The 27,148-nt window shown below is 44.0% G+C and overlaps 1 protein-coding gene across 2 annotated transcripts in view; it reads left to right on the plus strand.

Annotated features, from left to right (window-relative positions):
• Positions 1-5,705: 5,705 nt before the first annotated feature.
• The window catches only part of DPH1 (diphthamide biosynthesis 1), a 467,476-nt gene continuing 446,033 nt past the window's right edge, over positions 5,706-27,148 (plus strand). Inside the window, exon 1 of one of the 2 annotated variants that reach the window (XM_077480578.1) lies at positions 5,706-5,897. In XM_077480578.1, coding sequence (XP_077336704.1) covers positions 5,774-5,897 — 124 coding nt within the window. In that variant the 5' untranslated portion in view covers positions 5,706-5,773. The remainder of the gene's footprint in view (positions 5,898-27,148) is intronic. The other variant, XM_077480579.1, reaches the window with a different exon arrangement.

Consider the following 27,148-nt stretch of genomic DNA (forward strand, 5'->3'; position numbering starts at 1 on the left):
AGAATGTTTCCAGCACAAAAAAAGGCGTGGGGGTCCCCCCAAAATCGATACCAGACCATTTGGGGAACAGCAGGGCGCCCCCTTCCCCAAAGCACCCACCCCCCATGTTGAGGGCATGCAACCCGGTATGGTTCAGGGGGACGCTCGCTCATCCCCACCCCCTTTCCTGACCGGCCAGGCTGTGTGCTCGGATAAGGGCCTGGTATGGATTTTGGGGGGACCCCCACGCCATTTTTTTGGCGTAGGGTGTTACCCTTAAAATCCATACCAGGCGACGGGGCTTGCAAGGTGTCAATCTCGCTGATGAAAGCGGCAAGATTGACTTCCTTCTTTGGTCCCGTCGTACCTGGAGTAACATTCAAAATGAACGGACTTTAGTCCGTATGTGGGCAAGTCCGTTCATTTGGAAAGTCCGTTGGACATCCGCCAAAAGTCTGTTAGGAAGTCCGTCGGACCTAGTCCATCGGAAAGTCCATTTGTGTGTGTGCAAGTCTGCTCATTCGGAAAGTCCCCGCGGACCTCCGCTGCAAAGACCGACAGATTGTCCGCCGGACCAAGTCTGCCGGAAGGTCCGATCGTGTGTACGTGGCATTAGTGACCTTAGCAATCACCTGGAGTACTTCTTTGCAATAATGTTCGATTGCTGGGAAAACCCAAAAAATTTGGAAAAAGTCTCCCGTTGGTATGAGCAACTCCAGCACGTCGGAGAATGCGTCTGTGACATCTGGTGCAACCTGTGAGGCATGTAGTGAGCTCTATGCACAACTTTTTATTGGACCAGTTTGTCCCTAGCTGAGACCAGAGGGGAGAAGGGAAAGTCCCAAATCTCCCTCCAGTCGTCCTTGTCCAGCTCCGGTATGTCCCTCACCCAGTTCCTGCGGAGGGAGGACAACTCAAGGCCGACAGCAACCAGCAGGGAGCCGTAGAGCTGAGACGTGGGTTTCTCCAAGTCTTTTACCCGAAGGGTGGATTCGAACTCCGAGTATGCCAATTTAACTGGTTGGCCTAAGAACTGACACCTGTATACATGAGGATTTGAAGATACCTAAAATGGGCCCGTGCAGGCACATTAAATGCAGTGCATAAAACGTGAAAGTTGGTGAGCTCTCTGTTGGTGATAACATGCTCAAGGGTCAGTATTTTGTATTTGGCCCAGGCCTGTGGATCCGGGATGGTATTGAACTGTAATAGGTTAGGGTTCAGCCACAGGGGGGTGTGACGAGACCAGGAGTTTGGCTGGGGTGCCCTCAGCACCTCACCCACCTTCCATGCCTGCATAGTGGTACGCATAGAAGGGGTGAGATGGTGAGGCGTTTTAGGTCCCCTGGATAGCAACCCCTTCAAGGCCTCCAGAGACTCCACTATGGCCGCCTCCAGCACCACCGCAGAGTTGGTCAGGTCTGGCTGCAACCACCAATGGGAGTTCACAAGCTGAGTGGCCAAGAAATTATTGTGGCAATCAGGGAGAGCCAAGCCCCCACTGTCCACAGGCCTGGCCAGAGAGATGTATTTGAATCTAGGCGGTTTAGGCCCCCAAATAAATGAGAGGAAGAGTTGCTTAAGAGAATTAAAGAAAGTTTTAGTCAGCCATTGTGGGGAGTTCCGAAAAATGTACATAAATTTAGGGAGGACTTTCATTTTGAGAAGATTGATGCACCCAGTGAGGGAAAGGGGAAGATTGCTCCACGCCTTCAGTTTGGTTTTAATTGCTACCAAGACAGGGTCAAGATTGAGCCGCACAAAGTCCCTACTCCATTGGGGAGATTTTTGTTCACTTCCTATCCCAGAAACAAAACAGGAAGTGGGAGGAAATCGCTCAAAAGTGAGGGAATCCTTGGTTGTCCCCATTGGAAAATTTCCCCTTTATTCCTGTTCTGTGGACAACCCAAAATGTGGGATTTTTTATACAATTGAGAGCAGTGGGAGCCAATGAGGAGAGAGTGACCTAGGATAGGCAAGATTCCTGTGCACATAGCTGGATTGTGATGGGGCTCAGGTGATGTCACGGAAACCACCATAACTTGGGCTCCTGGAGGCCAGCCTCCTTCCTACTGATTATGGACCTAGGTCTAAAGAGACCCCCCTCTTGGGGTTACATGTAACCTTTTCCACAAGAGGTTTATATTACCTCCCTGGGTACTTGGTTGGCCATGAAATATACCAGCTACCCTTTCCATTCAATTAGAGCTTGATGGAATGTTTCTGGAACTCCTTGGCATACCGGGCATAGTGGAACTATTATCCTGGAATGATGTGTTATGTGCAGGGGATAAATTCTAGCATATGTGGGTTTAAGAAACTTTTTTTCTGTTACAGGTTTCCTGGCTTTAACTATTGTTTGCTGTAATAAGGTTTAGGTGGTAAGCTCTCACTTTGTTTAATCACTGCCAGAGTCCAGACTACTAGGTCCTGGGAAGAAATCCAGTGTTCTCCTGTGTTTGATTGTTTATGTAATGTAATTTTCTCCTGAGACTTGTAATGTGTGCTATATCTGACAAGGGGGAAGGTTTTTCTGTATAAATGTTATTTTGTTTGTTAATAAAGTGCGTCTTGTTTTACTCCAACATTGGTTCTGTCTAATTGGTTCCCCCCATTGACAACGTCAGGTATGACGAAACGCGTCTGGGAAGGCACGCAGTGACGCCACCACGTTGTAGGAGAGGAGGACGGGCTCCTGTTTGCCGGCCGGCTTTTTACATTGTTCCTATATGCTGTGTTTTATCTACTTACTTTTCCTCATTTGAGACCACGGAACAGATTACTATCTATGAAGTACCGGTATGAGATGGAGTGCTGACCCACTGAAGGAAGGTTAACTTGGATGTGATCTACCGACCATATATAAACACTTCATTTTATATTTTTTCCGGTAAGCGCATTCACTATATGGTGACGGGCACTTCATGCGCTTTTGGAAAGTGTTGAACCACTGTGGTGCTGCTATTTAAGAACACTAACGTCAAGTATCTGGATTCACCTATGAACTTTTCTTTGATTGGACTTTTGTCTGTGTCATTTTTTAGGCACTTTCGTTATTTTTATACACTTGAGGTGTTTCGTTAACTGTATTAATTATTCACTTATTGTGCATTCACATTTTTTATTATTATTATTATAATTGTATTAATTACTCACTTATTAAGTATTCACATTTTTTGTTATTTTATTTTTGGGTATCAATTAGAGGGTTGGCGCAGCTTTTTATTTCTGTATTGCTGCTGAGTGCTATATCGCATTTATTGCTGCTGCCTATACTGCTAGTTTGTTTGCTTTTCACTATTTTTCCCAGCGCGGTTTATATTTTCCTATTGGTTCTGTCTAATGCTTGGGTAAATTTGCTATATTCTGGTTCTAGAGTGGAGGAAGTTGTAGTTTTGGGACTTACTCCCTTCGGAGCAGTCCCAAACTACCACAGGGACACATCTTCAGGAGACCACTGCAGAGTGGCGCTATTCCCCACATCGATGGAAGCGGAGTTTCTGTGCTGGATTCAGTGAGAGCTCATTCCAGTTTTGGGGACCTGATTCTGTATGGGACATACTGGTGTGGAGGGATGTCATTTGCAGGAGACTATGAAGAGAGGCCCTACAGCTGGAGCAAGAGCATTGCGGAAAGGATCTTGCTACCCCAGAGAAGCAGTACTGGCCCCAGTGGGACTTAAGGATGCCCTTCCTCGGTGTGCAGCACAGCAGGAATGGGTGACATGACTGGAAGGTCCGGTCTGCATTGAGATAATGTTGAATGAAGGATACCGAGTGCTTCATTGGTACGCTACCCAAGTTCTTCCGTGGCTGAAAGATGATACTCCCATGGAGGGCTATGGTTTTCATGGCCCAGGACTATTAATTGAGAGAATCCAGGAAGATCTTAACTTCAGAAGTACAGCCAAGTGGTAGAGATATGACTACTGTTGTAGAAAGATTTTTATTTTTTAATATTGCAAGAGTGGAAGCTGGAACAGGTATACAAATGATTAGTCAACACTGCTCAACAGCATACCCCAGTGACCTGTGATGCAGCATTTCCCTAGCTCCAAAGAGGTTGGCAGAAAGAAGGGAGCTCACAGCCCCAGCTGAATTGCTGGAATCAGGGCAGAGCATGGTTGACCTCTGCCCAGCACCTTCAGCTCTTACTCAACTTCTGGGCTGGGGCCCCTCTCCCCAGTGGCGGGCTAATGTAGCGAAGCTCCCACCCCCAGCTGAAGCACTGAAGTAGAAAAGATGTAGCTGGATAGCCGCACCCCAGCTGAAGCACTGGCATCGAGGCAGAGCATTTCTATCCTCTGCCCAGCACCAGTAACATCTCTTTTTCCCAAGAGGGTTATCTAACTTCCCTGGGTACCTGACTGGCCATAGACTTGAACCCAATCTCTGGTGAGATCTGAAAAGGGCTGTGCACCGACCCCATGGAGCTCGAAAGGGTCCTGCAATGAATAATGGGAGAAACTGCCCAAAAATAGGTGTGCCAAGCTTGTAGCATCATACTCAAAAAGACTTGAGGCTGTAATAGGTACCAAAGGTGCTTCAAAAAAGTATTGCGCGTAGGCTGTGAATACCTGTGTACATGTCATTTTTTTTATTTTTAATAAATTTGCAAAAAAATTCAAACTAACTTCTTTCAACTTGTCATTATGGGGTATTGTATTGTTTGTAGACTTTTGAGGAAAATAATGAATTTAATCAATTTTGGAATAAGGCTGTAACATAACAAGATGTGGAAAAAGTGAAGTGCTCTGAATATTTCCCAGAGGTTCTTTATAACCCCTCTCAGTTTTTTATTTGCCCACGGTATCTCATTGGGAAGATTTCCCTTCACTTCCTTCCCCAAAGCCAAACAGGAATCATAGAAAGGGATAGAAAATCCATACAAATTAAGGAAACCCCTTGGGGCACCACAGAGTCCCCATCAGGGGCGGGCCGTCCATTAAGAGCACACGGGTGCCGCCCCTCGGTCCATCACCACCTACCCTATCCATGCGTCTGGCCCCTTTCAAGACACCGGTGCATAGATTACAATGTGGAAGAGCTGTGAGTTCGCTTCAAGCCCACCCAGGTGTGTTACAACAGCAAATCAACAGTTGCTATTGTAACATTGATCCTCCTCTTGGCCAATCAGGAAGCGGGTTTTGACACCGGTCACCCGATTGGCTGAAAGGATAGGCGATCCTATTAGACGCCTAGGAAGGATGAGCCGCACGGTGGAAGCCGTGATGCTGAGAGGACCGATGGGGTAAGTGGGGGGGGGGGGGGGTGACGCCATTCAACTACTTGGGGGGGATGATATGTCTGCCACCCCCCAAAAAAATAAAATAAACCACCAGCCGCCAATGGTCCCCCTCTATTACTTTTCTTGGGACAACCCACAATTTGGAATTTTCTTGTACTTTCAATGATAATGGTGACTGAGAAATAGAGGGGGAATCTCCCTAATGGGGTCACAGACAGCAATAAAACACAACAGGGGACGCAATCGATCTCTACTCTGTCCAAAACGAAACAATTCGTTATACTTTATTTACATCTATAAGAAGTTTAATAATTGCAAAAATGTAATAAATGGCTTTTTAAATAAAGATGTTTGCCCGAACATTCCATGTGACAGGCAAAGCCTCCCCGGTGCTCTCCCATCTTCTCGGGTGACTGGGCTCCACACGGGGCACACTTCACATTGCAGGCGCAGCTGCTTCTATCGATTGCTCGGCAAGCAACGTGGCTGTCACTTTCTGGGATCGATTCGTCGTGTCTTTTCGCACCCACGTGGGTACACAACTGCTATGGCGGAACGTTTGGTGACAGCGGAGGCAGCCCAAGGATCTGATGTGGGGACAATACAGAACCATGGAGCCGACCCTCTCTCTGGTCCCGGAGCCTTAACCGCGGCGGGAGCAGTAAAATCAGGTCAGGAAGCGGAACGGCTCTAGTGATCGCTTTCTCACATGACTTGTGTGGAGTGTGTATGGAAACAATACCATATGTAGGCTCCTGAAGAGAGCAACCATGACATGTCACCCTCCATCTGCTGCACCCTGCAGCTCTGCCATGTGAGTAATGCTCCGGCTCTGACATGAGCAGTTCTGGTGGCCTACACACAGCTCGTAGGAAGAGGCTGGCTGCTGGAGGAGAACATGTTTATTATTCCTTGCTTTGGGGCACAACAGCTTCTGCCACATTTACAGAACTTCACATTTACAGCTCACAATCTGCACATATATTCAATGATCAATCCATATTAACCGCTTGCTTGCTGGGCACTAGGGATGAGCTCAGGCGTGTTCGCATGGAACACGTGCAGAGCCCGCCAGGAAGTCAGCGCAGCTCTAATCACAGGCAGTGAGACATTGCCCGATCTCTGCAACCGCACATCGGTGCAATGTCTCACTGCCTGTGATTAGTGCAGCGGTGCGCTGACTTCCTGGCGGGCTCTGCACGTGTTCCATGCGAACACGCCTGAGCTCATCCCCACTGGGCACTAAGGATGAGCTCCAGCGAGTTCGCATACGCAGAGCCCGCTAGGAAGTCGTCGCAGCACTGCGCTAATCACAGGCAGTGAGACATTGCCCCGATGTGCGGCTGGCGGGCTCTGCACGTGATGTATGCAAACTCCCCGGAGCTCATCCCTACTGGGCACTTAAACCTCCCTTCCTGCCCACACCAATTTTTAGCTTTCCGCGCTGACACACTTTGAATGACAACTGCGTGGTCATACAACACTGTACCCAAATTACATTTTTATCATTTTATTTCACACAAATAGAGCTTTCTGGTATTTAATCACAGCTGGGGTTTTTATTTTTTGATAAACAAACAAACAAAGTTGGAAAAAAAAAATCATGTTTCATAGTTGAGAAAGAGCTCTGGCGTGTTCGCACAGAACACATGCAGAGCCCGCCAGGAAGTTGGGTTGACACAGGTAAGATGTTACTGATGGGCACAGATAAGAGGACTCTAATGGCCACTGATAAGTGTTACCGATAGGTACCACTGATGGGCAGCACTGTTGTGTACTGCTTAGGTGGCACAGGTGGGAACAGATGAGCTTGGGGCAATCTCCTTGATCAGGACTGATGTCCCTCTCACAGCTGCTGGTGATCTGCTTTTTTTTTTATATGGGAGATTTCCCTTCACTTTCTGTCCCATAGCAAAACAGGAAGTGAGAGAAAGTCCCTCTAAAGAGAGGGAATTCCTGCTTGTCACCAGAACCAGTGTTGGACATTGGACGATTTCCCCCCAATGCCTGTGGTGGGAACAACCAAAAATGTAGGATTTTCTTTTACTTTCAGCGATTAATAGTAAGGAAAAATAGGGTGAATCTCCTGAACAGGGGCACTGACAGCAATAAACACTGACAGGTGTTCTAATCCCTCTCCCCTATAGCCAAAGTTATACTTTTCTAAAGGTTTTTACCTTTTATGTTACATGCATTAACATAATAACTCTTCTGCATGCCCTCCTCTTATACTTACCTGAGCCCCATCTCAATCCAGTAGTGTGCACAAGAGCAGCAGGTCTCTAGGCTCTCTGTCTTCTCATTGGCCAAGAGACAGCAGTGGAAACCATTGGCTCCGACTGCTGTCAATCACAGCCAGTGAAAAGTGAGCAAGGGGCAGGGCCAAGCCGCACTCCGTCACACAAAGCAGGGCACAGGAGCAAGTGTACATGAGTGCTCTCATAGCAAGCACTCCCCGGGGGAGGAGCCAGGGGTGCCAGCAAAGGACTTGAGTAGAGAAGGATCAGCGCTGCTCTGTTCAAAACCATGCACTACTTTAATTTTTATTTTATTTTTTAAATCAAGCCTTATTTACAATCACTTTAAATAGTTTGTTTGGACCAAGCTGGTCCAAAAAACGATTTTTCACTAACTCGAGCATCAGCTATTTACAGTATACAGCATTATGTTCTGGCAGAGATACAGGGACTTTCCATCCCATTCCTGGAACAAAATTGAGTTGGGCTGTTCAGCCATTCATAAGAGGCTTTGAATTTTATGAATGAATATAAGTCCATTCTGATTGGCTGAGATGGAGAGGTCATCGGATGACAACATGATCTCCATCTCAGCCAATCAGAGGAAGCCTTGCATTTATTCATAAAATACAGGGCCTTCTTTTAATGGTTGAGCAGTGCTTAACTACATTTTGTTCCAGGAACAGCACAGGAAGTTCCCATCTAGTTGCCAGTCAATATCGGCAGCATGGTCAAATACATATTTGGCAGCACACAACGGAGGAATGATCACATTACAGTGTGCAAAGATTCATAACCACACAGGACCCCTTGATCAGGCATGTGATCATATCCGGCATTTGAGTCTCCAGCAGCACCCGCTACTTCTGAGCCAAATTCAGGAACATGTGCAACGGGAATATTGACATTATTTTCCTGCTGTCAAACCACTGTGCTGTGTACTGTATGTAGCTGATGCTACATAGAGGTCATACAATGCTGACAGTTGCTGTATCTGTTAGTGAAGGAAAAAGTTTGTCCGGACCAGCTTGATCTAAAATAACTATTTAAAGTTCACTGAAACCTGAAGTTAGGCTTTAATAAGAGAGCAAAGATAAAGCTCAGATAGAGATGAGTTTGGAAGATATCCAAGCTCTTCTCTACTTGGTATTAAAATCCACAAATAATGTTTTTTGTTTTTTTAATGGCCTCCCCTGCAGGATTATGCCATAATGTGCATAAACTCTGCATAGCAGCCTAATATTTTTAAATAACAAACATGCTATTTACCTGCTCTATGCAGTGTTTTTTTTACAGAGTAGCCCCGATCCTCCTTCTTGGGTCCCCTGCTGGCGCTCCTGTAATTTAAAGTAATTAATAAGGAAGTCAAGGGTTTAAATTAACCCCGCCATCATCATTAACCTCCTCGCGCCCACCCTATAGCCGAATTACGGCCGTAGAGCAGGCGCGTTCGTTCGGGCGGTCGTCCCTGGACGGCCTGATGTTTACTTCCGCAATGCGCGCCGCCGCGGGCGCGCATCGCGGAAGTTCTGTGTTCGCCGTGTCCCCCGGGGACAGGCAAACACAGATCGCTGTAAACGGCCAATCACAGCGGCCGTTTACAGCGTGATCGGCGTGTCCAATGGGAGATGATCTCATATGTAAACATATGAGATCATCTCGCAGCGCCGCTCTCCTTCCTCGCACAGACAGTGCGAGAGGGGAGAGATGAACGGCTGCAGCGGCAGCCGTTCTGATTCTGGAAAAAAAAAAAATTAAAAAAATGAAATAAAAAGTGCCATCCGCCCCCAGCAGTGCCATCCGCCCCCAGCAGTGCCATCCGCCCCCAGCAGTGCTATCTGCCCCAGTGCCATCCACCCCAGTGCTACCTGCCCCCAGTGCCATCCACCCCAGTGCTACCTGCCCCCAGTGCCATCCACCCCAGTGCTACCTGCCCCTAGTGCCATCCACCCCAGTGCTACCTGCCCCTAGTGCCATCCACCCCAGTGCTACCTGCCCCCAGTGCCATCCACCCCAGTGCTACCTGCCCCCAGTGCCATCCACCCCAGTGCTACCTGCCCCCAGTGCCATCCACCCCAGTGCCACCTGCCCCCAGTGCCACCTGCCCCCAGTGCCACCTGCCGTCAGTGCCACCTGCCGTCAGTGCCACGTGTCATCAGTGCCACATAGTGCCATCTGTCATCAGTGCCACGTATCAGTGCCATTTGTCATCAGTGCCACCTGTCAGTGTCACGTGGCATCTGTTGTCAGTGTCACGTGTCATCAATGCCACTTATCAGTGCCATCTGTCATCAGTGTCACGCGTCATCGGTGCCATGTATTAGTGCCATCTGTCATCGGTGGCACATATTAGTGCCACGTATTAGTGCCATCTGTCATCGGTGCCACGTTTCAGTGCCACGTGTCATCAGTGCCACGTATTAGTGCCACGTGTCATCAGTGCCACGTATAAGTGCCACGCGTCATCAGTGCCACATATTAGTGCCATCTGTCATCAGTGCCACATATTAGTGCCATCTGTCATCAGTGCCACCTGTCATCATTGCCACGTATCAGTGCCATCTGTCATCAGTGTCACGTGTCATTGTCCTGGTGCTTCAAAAGTGTAATAAATAGTCAACAAGTTAGATGTGTAACTTATGTTCCTAGAACACATGATGGCGCTACCTGCATGTTGGGCCTCTCTATGTGGTCAGGCTGTGAAAAAGTCCCACACATGTGGTATTGTAATACTCAGGAGGAGTAGCAGAATTTTTTGGGGGGTGTCATTTGTGGTATACACATGCCATGTGAGAGAAATAACCTATTACAATGACAATTTTGTGGAGAAAAAAAAAAAAATGAAAAATCTTAATTTTGCAAAGAATTGTGGGAAAAAAATGACAACATCAAAAAGCTCACTATACCTCTTACTAAATACCTTGGAATGTCTACTTTCCAAAAAGGGGTCATTTGGGGGGTATTTGTACTTTCCTGACTTGTTCGGGTCACAAGAAGCGAGATAGGCCACCAGTACATCAGATGTGATCAATTTTGTGCGATTCGCACCACAGCTTGTAGACTCTCTAACTTTCACAAAGACCAAATAATATCCACTAATTTGGGTTATTTTTACCAAAGACATGTAGCAGTATAAATTGTGACCAAAATTTATGAAGAAAAATTAATAATTTGCATAATTCTGTCACAGAAACAAAGAAATATGCGTTTTTTTTCAAAATTTTCGGTCTTTTTTCATTTATAGCGCAAAAAATAAAAACCCCAGAGGTGATCAAATACCACCAAAAGAAAGCTCTATTTGTGGGAAAAAAAGGACAAAAAATTCATTTGGGTACAGTGTTGCATGACTGAGTAATTGTCATTCAAATTGTGAGAGCACCGAAAGCTGAAAATTGGTCTGGGCAGGAAGGTGTTTAAGTGCCCTGTAAGCAAGTGGTTAATCACACCCTGTGACAGAAGATTATCTATATTTATCTTTCTTAACTGCTCACTGACCGCCCACTGTTAATTGGGGTGGTGCGGCTCTCGTTCTGGAACAATGTCATATGATGTTGCTAGGACACAGCGTGACCCCGATCTCTGTAAAGAGCCATGGGCACGCCCCCTTAACTAGGTGTCAGGGTTTGTCTAATCATAGCCGGTCACATGTAAACAGAATGCCGGTAATCCACTCATTGTTTCACACTGACAGAGTGTGTGGCGAGGAGAGCCGATCAACGGGATCTCCTCGCAGGAAACGAGACATGTAATCAACGACAGTGATCATCAGTGCCCTGATTACAATAAAGCACCACTAGTGCCAGCAATCAGTGCCCACAAGTGCAGCCCATTAGTGCTCATTAGTGATGCCAGTCAGTGCTGCCCATCAGTGCCACCTATCAGTGATGCCTATCCATGCCGCCTATCAGTGCCCACCACTGCCACCTATCAGTGCTCATCAGTTACACATATCAGTGCTATCTACTAGAGCCCACAAGTGCAGCATATGAGTGCCACATAATCAGTGCCCACAAGTGCCACCTCATCAGTACCCATGTGTCCTGCCTCAGCGCACATCTGTGAAGGAGACAAGTTACATATTTCCAAAATTTACTGACAGAAACTAAGAAAAACGTTTTTTTTAAAAAAATTTTGGTTTTTTAAGTAAAAAATAAAAAACCCAGCAGTGATTAAATAGCACCAAAGGAGAGCTCCTTTTGTGTGAAGAAAATGATACAAATTTGAAATTTCACATGGTTACAGTGTAGCATGACTGCACAATTGTGTTTCAAAATGTGAAAATTGGCCTGGGCAGGAAGGGGGTGAAAGTGCCCTGTAGGCAAGCGGTTATTAATACAGGTTCATTGGGTTATAGTGCTGCCTTCAGGAGATTGGACACTGTCGGGTTTACAGTGACTCTGTCATCACCATTAATCATGCCCTGTAAAAGAAGAGCATCTATATTTATCTAACTTTCTTAACAATGACAGCCTAATATAACCTCTGCCACTCCCAGCATTCCTCATTTTTTTGGTAGTGTCCTAGGAGAACAGAACTTCTGAAAGAGGAAAAATCGTTTGTTTGCCATGTTGCCAACTTTTCAGTTGAATTGCTTGTCTTGATCTACCTGATTACTAATTCTGTTTCCTGTAACGTACAATTCAGAAATTATTTTTTTCTTAGTACACCTCATGATGGCATGCAGTGAGTTTGCTCTGCCCGTAGACCCCCCCCAGGACAACCTAACTAGATAACAGAAAGGTTAATGTAGCCCCAGCCCAGCATTCTAGTTTTGTCACCTGATTTCACCCCTACAACATCCCACTGATTCAGCCTCTCCAAGATGTATGACACCCACATGGCTTGGTAAATCCAATGTATTTGGTGTACCCTCAGGTTCTAGTGTTTCATGTGTTTTTTTTGTATCATAAATTCCCTATTTCTTGCAGGGAGCTAATGCCTTTTTCTATTTTATTCCTATTCCTTATTTCCTTTATCCTATTTTTCGGTCTCCCTGTTTGCATATTGCTAGTTATTTGTAATATGCTGTCAGGAGGAGTTCCAGGAATATGGAACATTAGTGGATGCTTACTGTAATGTTTCCTTTCTTGTTCCTGGCCACTCCTCGTGACGACATAATTCCCTCTGAATGTACCTTTTGTGAGTCTAGTCATGAAACGCTGGGCTGGGGTAACTTTTCTCTTTTTATGGTCTCATTACGTAGTCCCGTGGGGTCAAAGGGTGGGGCTGACCTGTTGTATGCTATCATGGCAAGTGGCCAGGAAAGGAAAATGATGGTAAATATCTGACAACAATTTTCCATATATTCTTGGCGCATGTTACGGGACACAGGTTCCTCCCCTCTATTCTTATGCTCTACTCCCACTATTGCTTGCTAAAAAAGCTGATGCATGCTGGGAGTGGGAGGGATTGCACTGGGCTGTGTCTTTACTTATTTTGCCAGTGTCCAATTCACTGAAAGCAGCAGCATCATATCATTTACCTGTCTACTCATCCTTTGTTCCTTATATACGCCAAGTCAGGAATATTAGAGTAGGCCAAAAATTACATTTTCTAGTAGCCTGTGTCTTTTAGACTTCAGTGCTTTGCTGGTCCCCAGTCACTGCAGCTAGCCCACACATCTGGGAGAATGCCCGCTCTTACCACTGCGCATACAGTTTTAAAAGCACTAAACCCCATTAAAGCATGATTTGGTACCAGCCAGTAGGCCATATGGGAGCACACCACACTGGTTGCCTTGACAAGCTTGATACTTCTTTGGTGTGCAGTGGGCATGATGACTTCCGGTGTGTCTTGTAGATGAGTTTTTTTTGGTGTAATATGGTTTGTGTAGTCTCTGAATACTGTTTTTAGTTTGTCTTATCATCTGAAAGGTTCACCTGTCTGTTTAAAGCCCACTGGGCAGCAGAAGAAAATCATCTTTGCAGGTTCCCCCTGCACTGTGAGGGTTAAATGGTCATATAGACTGGAATAGGGCTGGACAACCCCGACCCTCCAGCTGTGATGAAACTACAGATTCCATCATGCTTCTACCTGAGGAAGCCATACCCTCTCCTATAGGAATTGAAGGTTCACCTCATCTGGAGTGCCAATGTTGCCTACCCCCTGGACTAGGAGATCAGAAAAAGCGGCAATACCTACCTTACTCCTTACTCTCTACTCTACTCTCACTGGATTCTTCCCAGCTGCACAGTTGTTTCCTATAAATTTCTTCCCTTTACTGCTCCTCTGGTCATTATCCTTTCGACCTAAACTGACACCTAAACTGACAGCCCGGGCAAGGAGAGCATTAATCAGAGAAGCAGCCAAGAGACCCATGGTAACTCTGGAGAAGCTTTTCCTTCTTCTTTTCAATTATTTGCCATTTTGTGTTGGTCTATCACATGTAACTTGACAAAATGTGTAAAATTTCAAGGGGCATGAATACTTTTTCAAGGCACTGTATGTCTCCCTGAATTACAAAATACTGTACTTTGTATCCGCAAAGCCTACTGCTGTTCCTCCTGAAACTTAGTAAATGGATGGGGGATGGGGAAGACCGTACCTCCTTTCACTGACAGAAGAAAGATAGTTTGGCCAGCGGACACTAAATTTCCAACATGCTGGGAAATCTCTCTGAACAATAACAATATTGCTCAGCATTTAACTAGTATTAGACATTCTAGTTTTTTTTTATGACTGCATGCCAGGTTGCCTGGTAAACATTCTCTACTACTTAGTGTGCAGGATATTTGGCCAAAAACACCTACAGTTTCTTCTTTTTCACTATCGCTGGTTCTAGGTTCATCAGCACAGCTTCCCTGAACTTCCTGTTGGGAGGAGCATACGCTGAGTCCCATGGTCTCAAAGAACAGAAAGGGTGGGCATAGTCTGCACTTTTGACAAGTGCCTGTGATGGGTGGAACATCTTGTATTAACCCCAGCAGTATTAGAATATCACAACTACAAGGGTATATAGGGAGTAGAGGAATGAAGCTTTCAAGGAACAGAGCAGCCACATCCTCACGGGATACTCATCATTCATGTTAGTACTGTTCCTGATGTTGATTTAAAAAAATAAAAATAAATGTGAGTAGAGGAGAGCCGATTGGCTGCTTTCCTGACGTGGGGTCCACGCTGATTATCAGTGCAGGCCATCAGGGATGCCTACTAGAGATGCCCACCTAGGACCACCAGGTATGCCAATCAATGCTCATTTGAGGTTCCAATCAGTGCCCACCAGTAATGCATGCCAGTGCCTCTTCATCAGTTCTGCCTATCAGTGCCACCCATCAGTGCCCAGCAGTGCGGCCTTTCAGTGCCTCCTATCAATGACGATCAGTGCCACTTATCAGCGCCCATTAGTGCCACTTCATCAGTACCGCCTTATCGGTGCCTGTCAGTGCAGCCTTATCAGCGCCCATCATTGAAGGAGAAAAATTACTTATTTACAAAATGTCATAACTGAAATTAATAAAATATTTTTATTCTAAATTTTTGGTCTTTTTCTATTTGTTTAGCAAAAAATAAAAACCCCAGTGGTGATAAAATATCGCCAAAAGAAAGCTCTATTTCTGGGAACAAAAATGATAAAAATTCTGTTTGGCGACAGCACTGCAATTGTCATTCAAAGTATGACAGCGCTGAAAGTTGAAAATTTGGCCTGGGCAGGAAGGGGGGGGGGGGAGTGCCCTGCATTGAAGTGGTTAAGGCAGCCATTAACATAGTGATTTGTGGTTAATTTGGGTATAAGCAATCTCAAATACGAGATTTATCATTGATTAAATTGTCATGATACAACACACACAGTATATTTCTGCACTTTGCAACCGGCTGGAAAATTGATCAAAAATACGATCTAGCAGTTATGAAAGCCTATAAAAAATGACCATTTAATTGAACTGAATTACGAGCAGTTCTCAAACACGTGTACAGATATATTTATTCAGTCAATCACTAGCCGTTAACAAATTCTACCATGACAGACTAAGGCCTCATGCATGTGGGTATTCAAAAAAAAATATATATTTTCTTACATCAGGGGACACAGAGCCATAGTAATTACTATGTGGGTTATATCGAACTAACAGGTGCTGGACACTGGCACGTCCCTAAAGACGTGTACTTCCCTATATAACCCCTCCCATTACTGGGAGTCCTCAGTTTTTTCACCAGTGTCTAAGGTGTTGGTCACGAGTAAAGATGTGCTGTGCTGAGCTCCACGGGTAGTAATCCTTGATGAGGGCTAGCCATGCTGACCGGATCTGGTCTGATGTCTTTTCATGGGCTAAATGAATGGTCCCCGGGCCTCATGTCCGAAGAAACAAGGTTTTGCTTGCGAATGCTTCTCTTTAGAGAGCTGGGCCCTGGGATCCAGTGCTTTTTGGTAGTGAGGCCATAAAGTTTTACTGGCAGGGTTCTGTCGCAGGTCCAGGATTGTGGGATAACCTGAGAGTTCCCTGTTTCTCGAAGGCTTCCTATAAGGTCTCCGAGCCTACCGTGTTTGTCTACTCCCTCGCTTAACCATTTTGTTGCCTGCAGTACAAGCTCTTGAGGCATCTACCTCTAATTAGGTTCATTTGAACCTCCCCCACCTGGTGATGTTTTTTCCTATTCATGCATAGCTTATGTATTCTGAATGGGAACATTTCTATGAAGAATGGTGGGTTCCAGCAATTGATGCTGCAATCACCTCAGTGAGCAGAGTCTCACATGTCCAGTGGATAATGCACTGATGTTAAAGGATCCAGCAAATTAAAGTTGTAACTTCCTTTTAAAGACAAGATGTCTTTTGCAGTCCTTTCTGCAATTGGTGTATCTCAGTCCTTTAACCCTTTAACGTCTGCTCCACCATTTTGGTGGAGCATATTTTGAGTCACGCTAACTCATTGAAAAATGTGGACTTCAAAGGGTTAAGGAACAGTTTGTGGAGATACCTGAGATTCTGCCTGATCAGCAGGCCCAGCAATGGGCTGGTGTATCTGACACACTATGTCTCACAGTAGATGCTATGAAAGACACTATTGTTTAAGCCTTATGGCTTATGCTTGGACTAGTGCATTCTCGCAGAGTTCTGTGGCTCAAATATTAATCAGCTGACGCAACGTGAAAGCTCTTAGCCAGTTTGTTTCCCTTCCTGGGGTACGGCTATTTAGAGTGGATAAGTACATCCAAAAGGGTAAAACTCTCTTTACCAGTAAAAAGGAGGTTCAAACATTTCTCCTTTTATCGTGCTGCCTCTCCTATGCCTGGGGCATCTGTCTCTAGGCAGTCTCGACGGTCTCAATCGTCAGGTTCAAGGGAAAGTCCCCAAGGGCAGCACCAAGATCTTGGGGGCAGAAAGCCCACAAAGCAGAATGCTAAACCCTTCTCACGAAGGAGCACCCCCACTTGTTTGGGTGAGGGGAAAGGTTCTGCGATTCTCAAAATCTGGCAGGAACAATGTCAAGAGCAGAGGGATTGCTGCAATTTTTTTCTCTAGGTTACGACTAGAGTTCCGAGAGCCCCGATGGCACAGATAGCTTTTGATCTGAGGGTGCAGGGTTTGGGTCCCTGTTTGGGTGCTGCCTGTGGGGTCCTTGGATTGCTGATGGGGCAGTCTTTATGCAAGAGTTTCCATCTCCTCTGAGAATGTTCCTAAGGATCCAGAGAAAAAAGAAGTCTCTCTTTCTGGCCTCTGGATCAGCTGTTATCCCAGTTGGTGATATCAGAGATTCCCTTAGTGGAACAGGGGGTTTTCGCTTAAACCTTTTAAGGTTCCAGAACCAAACAGAGAGCTAAGACCCATTCTAGATCTTGAAGATCTGAATTGGCACTTAAACATCCGATCCTTTCATAATTCGATCAGCTGTGTCCATCCTGCAAGGAAGGGAGTTGCATATCTCCATGTGCCAAATTTTTTCGGTTGTGGCCCTGCCATTCGGCTTAGCCACAGCACCACAAGTGTTCTGAAAGATTCTGGCACATCCTTTAGCCAGGTTAAGGGCTCAAGGCATAGTGGTCCTAGCCTATTAGAAGATCTATTTTTAATAGATCATTCAGTCTCAGGTCTAAAACCAGAGTCTGATCTCAGCCGTAATTATCTGAAATCTCTAGGTTGGAATCTCAACCTAGGAAGATTCTCCTTAAAACCATCAAGGAGATTACAGTACTTGGGGGCTGGCTAGAGATACCATAGAGAATAAGGTATTCTTACCCCAGACAAGAATCAGTTCCATTGTAGGACTAATTCAACTTATCAAAACAAAGGAAAGTTTCTTCATTCGGCTTTGCAGGAAATTTTTAGTTGAAATGGTGGCCTCCTTCAAGGCTGTCCTTTATGCGCAGTTTTACTCAAAGACTGCTTCAAGACACCATCCTGTCAGTCTGGAAAAAAAATTCAGGGCTTGTTTGTTTCCAATACACTTGGTTTCGGACATAGTCAGAGCCTAAATTGGTGGTTGTTATCAATCAAAAGGGAAAATCTTCATCCTGCAAGGTGTTAATAACAGATGTCAGCCTTCTAGGCTGGGGAGTGGCCCTGGAAGAAGATTCTGTCCAGGGGAGATGGTCCAGGTTAGAGGACCTTGCCTATCAACTTTTCTGGAAGTTTCAGGCAGTACGTCTGGCCCTAGAATCTTGGCAGTCAGGCTAAGGGACTGTCCTAACAGGATTCAGTCTGACAAGGCCACGGCAGTGGCTTGCATCTATCACCAGGGGGGCACGAGAGGTCGTCGTGCAGCCCAAAAAGAGGTGAATAATGTTCTAGCTTGAGCAGAATACAACACTCCTTGCCTATCGGCAATTCTCATTTTTCAGTCGCCAACAATTATTTCTGGGAGAATGATCTCTTCACCCCGACATCTTCCTTGCGATATGTCAGAAGATGGGGTATTCCGGACATGGACCTATTTGCGTCCAGATTCATTAACTTTATGTCGAGAACAAGGGGTCCGCTAGCAGGCGGAACAGACACATCAGTTTTCGCTGATCTATTTGTTTCCTCCAGTTCTGCTACTTCCGCGCCTTCTCCGCAGGAATAAGCAGGAACGAAAGGAGGTGATTCTGGTGGCCCCAGCGGGTCCCAGAAAATTTACTGAGATCATAAAGATGGCAGTAGGAATCCTTCGGACTCTGCCATTATAGCCAGACCTTCTTGCACAAGGTCTGGTATTTCATCCTACCTTACGGACGAAAAATTTAACAGGTCTGATTGTTGAATGCCACTCTATAAAAGATTGTGGATGATCTCCTTTGGTAGTGTCTACTTTGATTAATGCCAGGAAGCCGGCTTCCAGAATCACTTGCTTTAGAGTCTGGAAGGCATATGTTTCTTGGTGTGGATCCAGGGGTTGGCACCCCAGGAAGTATGTCATAGGCAGGATTCCTGAGTTCCTGCATATGGGATCTGAAATTAAGCTGACCTTGACTATCAAGAGCCAGATCCCGGCCTTGTCAGTGTTTTTCCTATGGCCTCTTGCTTCACACTCCTAGTGTAACTTATTCAGGGGATAACACGGTTTATTCCCCCTATCTAGGCACCTCTAAATCCTTGGGATTTTAAATTGGTCTTATCGGCTTTGCTGAATCAGCCGTTTGAATCTTTACGAGAAATTTCATTGATTCTTTGACAAGAAAGATAATCTTTTCTGGTTGCCATTGCTTCTGCTAGAAGATTATCGGAACTAGCGGTTCTGTCTTGTAAGAACCATATTTCTTCAGGCATAAGGATGAGGTGGTTTTATGTCCTCATCCTGAATTCCTACCAAAAGTGGTAACGGGTTTTCATTTAAACCAAGATATTCTTCCTTCTTTCTCCCCAGAGCATTAATCTAGGGAAGAGAAGGCACTGCATTCTCTTGATGTAGTAAGGGCTATCAGAGTCTATTTTAAGGCGACTGCTCAGGTTTGCAAAACACAGGTTTTGTTTCTACTGACAGAGGGTCCAAGATGTGGACAGGCAGCGTCAAGATCCACTATTTTCCAAATGGATTTGTCAAGTGATTATTTAAGCTTCAGCTTAAAGAAGAAAATTCTTCCTTCTCATATTAAGAGAACACTCATCCAGAGCGATTAGTGCCTCTTGGGTGGTGCATCATCAGGCCTCTATGGCTCAGATCTGTAAGACCGCAACTTGGTCTTCGGTTCATACATTTATCAGATTTTATCAAATCAATATTAAAGGTCATGAGGATATTGTCTTTGGGCACAGTAGACTGCAGGCTGCAGTATGAGTCCTCTGGCCTCCTGCTTTTTTGTTGTGTCTTCCCCCCTTCAGTTGCCCCTGATGTACATCAAAGAAAAGGATTTTACAGGTAAGCTGTTATAAAAATCCTATTTTTACAGGCATCCGCCGTTTTTTGTTTTTTAAGGCCGTTAAACAAAGTTCAATGGTTTATGGCCACGCACCTTAGACGTTTAGATCCATATTTTTTTGAGCAGTTTTTAGGAAATAAAGGCCCCAAAGCTGTGTTTTAAAAAGAGCTTCTGAGCATAATTTATGTGCGTACACGCCTAAATAATAATAAATGAATATTCTGGCCAGTAAAATTTGTTTATGCTCCTATGCTTCTAAATGCCATACACCTGTATATGTGCTTAAAGTGGCTGTAAACTAGATCGTAGATTAAGGCTTACCTGTAGGTCCAAGAAATATCTCCTAAACCTACATGGTTTAGGAGATATTTGCCGAAAGACAAGCAAATAAAAAATAAAATCAAAAATCTAGTATATATATATATATATATATATATATATATATATATATATATATATATATATATATATATTATATATTAATTTTTTTTTTTTTTTTTTTTTTAGTAAACAACCTAGAGAATAAAATGGTTGTTGCAATATTTTATGTCACACTGCATTTGCGCAGCGGTCTTTCAAATGCAATTGAAAAAAAAAAAATTCCTCTTAATAAATTAAAAAAAAAAAAACAAAAAAAAAAACGTAAAGTTAGCCCATTTTTTTTTTTGTATAATGTGAAAGATTTTACGTTGCGAGAATCGTAATCTTCTTTTTTTTCTAAGCAAAAAAAAAATTGTGATTCTCATTTTGGCCAGAATCGTGCAGCTCTAGTATATGGCCGTATGAAGGTGACTGATCTGTTGTTGGTAAACCAGAAGCAGAAATAGAATATAATGTCAGAAAATCACACCCTTTTGTAAAGTAATAAATGCATTTATTTCTAGAAATACTTCATGGTATTTACTAACAATAGGATAATGAGTTGATGAAGGTAAAATGTAATAGTCTAGTGGGCTGTGCATCAAGGACAATTGTAAGTAAATATGAAAGCAATAGGTGGAAGAGCTAGACGGAGAACAGGTAAATATTATGCAGAGTTGGAGCCCCATGCAGTGAGTGGAGGATCGGGTCATGCTGTAGGCTATAAATCAAAGCAAACGCAGCACAATCCCATAGCATTTCATGTAAAAATACTGCGAGGCAAATGTAGAAACATTCCACTCGCAAGTAACGCGCTTCAGAAAGAAATGCGTCTTGCAGTCTATACCACAAGCCATCGCAGCCATCAGTCTTCTAGATAATGGAGGTATCTCAATGCATATCATTGCCACTGGCAGAACTGACAAGAGATTAGAACAGCAAGGGAAAGCTGGGGAGGAGGGGGCTCTATAAACACACATTTCAAATGTACTTATAAAAAAAAGCACACATTTGTACCTACAGTTTTAACCCTCAGACGTACCTACAATATAAAAGACAAATTCCAGCTAAAAACATTTCTGTTCTGGTTTTGAATGAAGTAGGGAACAGTTAGAACCTTTGTCAGGTTTGCATTGATTGGATTTTTCTTCACTTCCTGTCTGAATGGCTCAGAGACACAGGAAGACGTTTGACTGGAAATGTCTACAATGACAATATGTTAATGTGGAGGAAAAGCCTAAAAATACAGATTCTTAAACACTTCAGCTCCAGAAGGTTTAACCCCCCTTCATGACCAGGCCATTTATTGCGATACTGCGTTACTATAACTGACAATTGCGCGGTCGTGCAATGCTGTACCCAAATAAAATGTATGTCTTTTTCCCCCACAAATAGAGCTTTCCTTTGGTGGTATTTGATCACCTCTGCGCTTTTTAGTTTTTGTGCTATAAACAAAAGAAGACCGACAATTTTGAAAATAAACAAATATTTACATTCTGCAATAAAACAAACCCAATAAAAAAAAAAAAAAAAAAAAAAAAAATCTAATTGCTTCATCAATTTAGGCCAATATGTATTCTGCTACATATTTTTCATGAAAAAAATCCCAATAAGTGTATATTGATTTTTGTGCAAAAGTTATAACGTCTACAAATTACCGTATATACTCGAGTATAGGTCGACCCGAATATAAGCCGAGGCCCCCAATTTACCACAAAAAAACTGGGAAACTTATTGACTCGTGTATAAGCCGAGGGTGAGACATCCCTGTGTCCCGTCCATCCCTGTGTCCATCCCTGCCTACCTGTGCCAATCTGCAGCCTCTGTGTGCCATGCTCTCCTCGTCTGACAGACGGCGGCCATTCCTCTGTTCAAAAGCCGCGCCTCCCTGTCTGTGATAGGCGGAACACTCAATTTCCCAGCAGTCAGTGTTCCGCCTATCATGGACATCCTCTCATCCTTGTCCGTAGTATGAGAATGAGCGGATGTCCGTGATAGGCGGAACACTGACTGCTGGGAAATTGAGTGTTCCGCCTATCACAGACAGGGAGGCGCGGCTTTTGAATAGTAGAATGGCCGCCGTCTGTCTGCACGACACGCTGATCGGGCAGGCAGACGGCGATGACTCGAGTATAAGCCGAGGGGGGCACTTTCAGCCTCAAAAAAGAGGCTGAAAATCTCGGCTTATACTCGAGTATATACGGTATGGGATATTTTTCTTTATTTGTTCTTTTTTTTTTTTACTAGCAATGGGGGCAGTCGTGCCTTATAGCGGGACTGTGATATTGCATAGGACACTGAACTACCACTTTTGCTACTTTTTTGGGGACCACTAATTTGACACTAATACAGCGATCAGTGCTAAAAAATGTGCACTGTCACTATACTAATTACACTGGCAGGGAAGGGGTTAACATCAGGGGCAATTATAGGGTTAACTGTGATCCTAAGTAGTGCTTACTAACTGTGGGGGGGGTCTTTGACTGTGGGAAGATAAAGACCATGTTTCACGTTACACCCTAAATATGTCAGTAATAGGAAATGTGCTCAGAAGGGTGTACTTTTTATGTGAGACATGTTCTTTATGAAGTATTGTAATAAACCCAGAACATGAAAAGCGTTCCCTTTTGGAAGAAGCACCTCTTTTCTCAAAGCTGTGGGGAACGCTTCTCTTATTCGCACCTATAAATGAAAACTGAAATTCAAAGGCTTTTCCTGGTGCCAGCATACATGCGGTATTAGCCTTGTCCTTTCCCAAACCACAGGATAGAGGTAAACTAAAGCCCCATACACACTATCAGTTTTTCTGCTGAGTTTTTCCTTCAGATTTACCAAAACCATGTAATATGAGGTCAAACCTTAGGAGTTCCAATGTGTGTGCAATCAGGCAGGCTCTTCTATTACATGGTTTTGGTAAGTCTGAAGGAAAAACTCAGCAGAAAAACTGATAGTGTGTATGGGGCTTTAGGCTTAATAAAAGGACCTTTCCTGGTGCCAACATGACATACATATATTACTGGCCCTGACTTTTAATAAAGAGAAACTTACATGCCCAAGGATCCAGGGTTGGCTTTGTCATCTTCGGGTCCCTGGCGCCATCATGTTGACTTTGAGAAACTGGTTGGGACTCCTTGTGGCTTCACAGCCGTCTCCCCATTCCTCATGTGCGAGCTCTGTGAATGGCCCCACAGCCTCCTGGGACCTGTGAAATGTCCCAGGAGGTTGCAGGTGGCGTGGGAGGAGAACTTCTACTGGGATCGCCTAGGCATGGCAAATGTATTGGAGAAGGGGGAGGAGGAGTGGTTTTAAACTCAAATGTCCCCAATAGTTTGAACACCCTTGTCAGTAGGTGATTAGCAGTGCAGCGTGTTTGTTTTTTTTTTGTTTTCAATCGTAAATATTTTTTTTTTATGCATCAGATGAGGAATTTGCTCTCTAGCTGATTGGTAGCTGATAGTTGTTCTCTCCCCCAAAATTACACTGACAATGCTGCTTTTACTAAGAGGCGGGGGAGGAGCAGCTTCAGGTAAACATTATGGTAATTGAAGGCTATAGAAGGGAAGGGCAATGAGGAGAGGAGACAGGAGGTGCAATGAGGAGAGGAGACAGGAGGGGCAATGAGGAGTGGAATGGAGAGGGGCGGGGTGGGAGTGGAGGAGAGGTCATTCTCAAAGCTAGCTACAGAGAGCTACGGAACTGGCAGGGGGAGGAGAGGGGAGATGGAGAGCTGCAATAACGGAGGCACATATTCTGACCACGCTTTCATAGCTCAGCAGCCATGATAAATGTGGTCAGCTCTCAGTGGGGAAGTCGCAACCAGGCAGGATCAAGCAAGTACTGTAGGAGATAGAAAGGGGCAATTGACAAAGCACTATGTTACAGCTTGTACCTTTTAAAGGGACAGGAGCATATTTCTTTTTCTTTTTTTTTTGGGGGGGGGGATAACCATCAGTTAAGGTGAAGTTCCGCTTTAATCATCCACCTTGATTTAAAGTCTGTCATACAAAGCATAGTCACATCATTTTCTTAGTAAATCCAACATAATGTGGCTTTGGTTTTCCCCTTGCTTCCTGTCCCGCTGGAGTTACCAGAGAGAAGAAATCTCTGAGCGCAAAACTCAGACAGAAAGAAAGGCTTGTTTTTTTAGTACAGTAGAAGGCTAGAACCCTTATCAGATTTTTTTTTTTTTTTTTCTGTTTGTGTTCTGTTGTACAACCTAAAAATCTATATGAAAACAGAATGCAATTATTTGAAAATCTCATAAACCCATATTTTATTCACAGTAGAAAATACAAAACATATCAAAAGTTTAAAATGAGAGAAAATGTACCATTTTAGGGAAAAAATAAGGTAATTTTGACATTGATGGCAGTACCATGTCTCAAAAAAGTTGGGATAGGGCAACAAAAATCTGGCAAAGTAAGTGGTATGAGCAAGGAAAAGCTGAAAGAACATTTTGCAACTAATTGGGTTAATTGGCAACAGGTCAGTAATGTGATTGGGTATAAAAAGAGCACCTGATACCCCGTACACATGAGCGGAATGTCCGTCGGAAAAATCTTGGATTTTTTTTTTGACAGAATTCCACTCAAGCTTGGCTTGCATACACACGGTCACACAAAAGTTCTCTGAACTTTCGACCGACAAGAACACGGTGACATACAACAGTACAACGAGCCCGAGAAAATGAACTTCAATGCATCCAAACAGGCGTCAAAGTGTTTCCGAGTATGCATAGGAATTGTGCGCGTTGGAATTGCTGCAGACGATTGGAATTTCCGATTGGAGCTTTTTCCGTCGGAAAAATAGAGAACCTGCTTTCAGTCTTTTGCTTGCAGGAATTCCGCCAGCAAAAGTCAGATGGAGCATACACTCGGTCGCAATTTCTGACTAAAAGCTCTCATCTGACTTTTGCTGGCGGGATTTCCGATCGTGTGTACGGGGCATTAGGGAGTTAGTTTCTCAGAAGTAAATATGGACAGAGCTTCACCAATTGGCAAAAAGCTGCATCTAAAAATTGTTGAAAATTTTTTGAATAATGTTGCTCAATGTAAAATTGCAAAGACGTTAAATATATCATCTACAGTACATAATATTAAAAGATTCTAAGAATCAGGGGAAATCTCTGTGCACAAGGATCAACAAGGTCAAAATGCAAGTTTGGTTGCTTGTGATTTTCGGGCCCTCATATGCACCTGCATTAAAAACAGGCATGATGGACATCACTGCATGGGCTCAGGACTATTTCCTAAAATCAGTGTGTGGAAACACAGTTCAATGTGCCATCCAAAAATGCGAGGTATTGCAAGCTCTATCATGAAGACGCCATATCTGAACATGATCCAGAAACGCAGTCGTCTTTGGGCCATAGCTCCTTTAAAATGGTCTGTTGCGAAATGGAAAACTGTTCTGTGGTCAGACAAATCGAAATTGGACATTCGTTTTGACAATCATGGGCGCTGTGTCTTTTGGTCTAAAGAGGAGAGGGATCTTCTGGTTTATCAGCGCTCAGTCTAATTGCCTGCATCTCTGATGGTATGGGGGTGCATTAGTGCCTATGGAATGGACAGCTTGAACATCTGGAAAGGCACCATTAATGTTGAAAGATATATCCAGGTTTTGGAGCAGCATATTCTCTCTTCCAGATGACATCCTTTTCAGGGAAGGCCTTGCATATTTCAGCAGGACAATGCTAAACTGCATACTACATCTATGACAACAGCATGCCTTCAAAGTAGAAGAGCCTGAATCCAGACTTCACCAATTCTAAAATATTTGGCGCATCTTGAAATGAAAAATACAACAAAGAAGACTCAGGATTGTTAAACAGTTAGAATCCTATATCAGGATGGTACAACATTCCTCTCCCAAAAATTCCAGCAACTGGTCTCTTCAGTTCCCATATATTTACAGAGCGGTTTGAAGCTCTGAGGTAGAGGGTTCTCCATTGAAACATGTCAGCCTAGCCATTACGGACACGTTCTGGCCTCCTTATGTGGAGCATCCCAGCAGTCCTGGAGGTGTTCAGTTTATATTGTGCTTTGACATGCTTTTATATCCTCTAGGTTTGTGAGTATGTTTTGTGATACTTTTTACGTTTTTAATAAATGTTTTAATGGAATTGCACTTGGTTGGTGCGCCCTTCTCTTGTTTTTCGTTTGTCTTTTAGTATGTTTGGATACCCATGGTCCTGAGAGGGCAGCAAGACTCTAAGTGTGGATAGGGAAGAGACTCACCTTTATATTCTAATCTCTGAAGCAAAACACCTGAGTACTGTACAGAATTACTTTGCACCTTATTTACAGAGGGTTGTTAAAGAAGAGGGGATGCTACACCGTGGTAAACATGGCTCTGTCCCAACTTTTTTGAGATGTGTTGCTGCCATTCATTTTAAAATAACCTATTTTCTTTCTTAAAATGGTAAATTTTCTATTGTGAATAAAATATGAGTTTATGAGATTTGCAAACCATTGCATTCTGTTTTCATGTAGATTTTACATGGCATCCCTTCTTTTTTGTAATTGGGATTTCAGTGTTTTCCCTCACTTGCTGTCTAGTGAATCCTTTGTCAGCAAGGTAGGAGAAATCTACCATGGAGGGCTAAAAAAAAAAACCCAGACAGGTATTCTGATTCATCCCTACGCTATCCATAACAAAGAAAATATGTTTTTGGGTCAACATATATACTTTTTGATGCATCCTTGTATTGCGTAAGTTCATAACTTTATGATTGATGGACTGTCCCTCATTTTCTGATTTATCCTGAAGTCAGTGTCAGTGTTAGTGTTTTATAAATCGATAATGCAATCAATGCAAACAGAGTGTAGTTTCCTGTTAGCAGCTGCTCTACATTCCGGTAGATAATTACTCCAGCAGGTGCTAGTATATTCAGTTATGGCCATGACTCAAGTCCTAGTTTGATTTTTATAAAACTTCAGGAGGCTCAGGAATACAGTTTATGGAATTCACAGAGTTGTGTAGACACTGTTTAGAACTGCCTGTCAGGAACAGGTAAATGAATGTGACTTAGGAGGTGGTGGCCCTAAGACCAG

This window comes from Lithobates pipiens, unplaced genomic scaffold (assembly GCF_037356315.1).
Source record: "Lithobates pipiens isolate NorthernLeopardFrog02 unplaced genomic scaffold, aLitPip1_a1.2 Scaffold_16, whole genome shotgun sequence".
In the NCBI taxonomy this organism is placed as follows: Eukaryota; Metazoa; Chordata; class Amphibia; order Anura; family Ranidae; genus Lithobates; species Lithobates pipiens.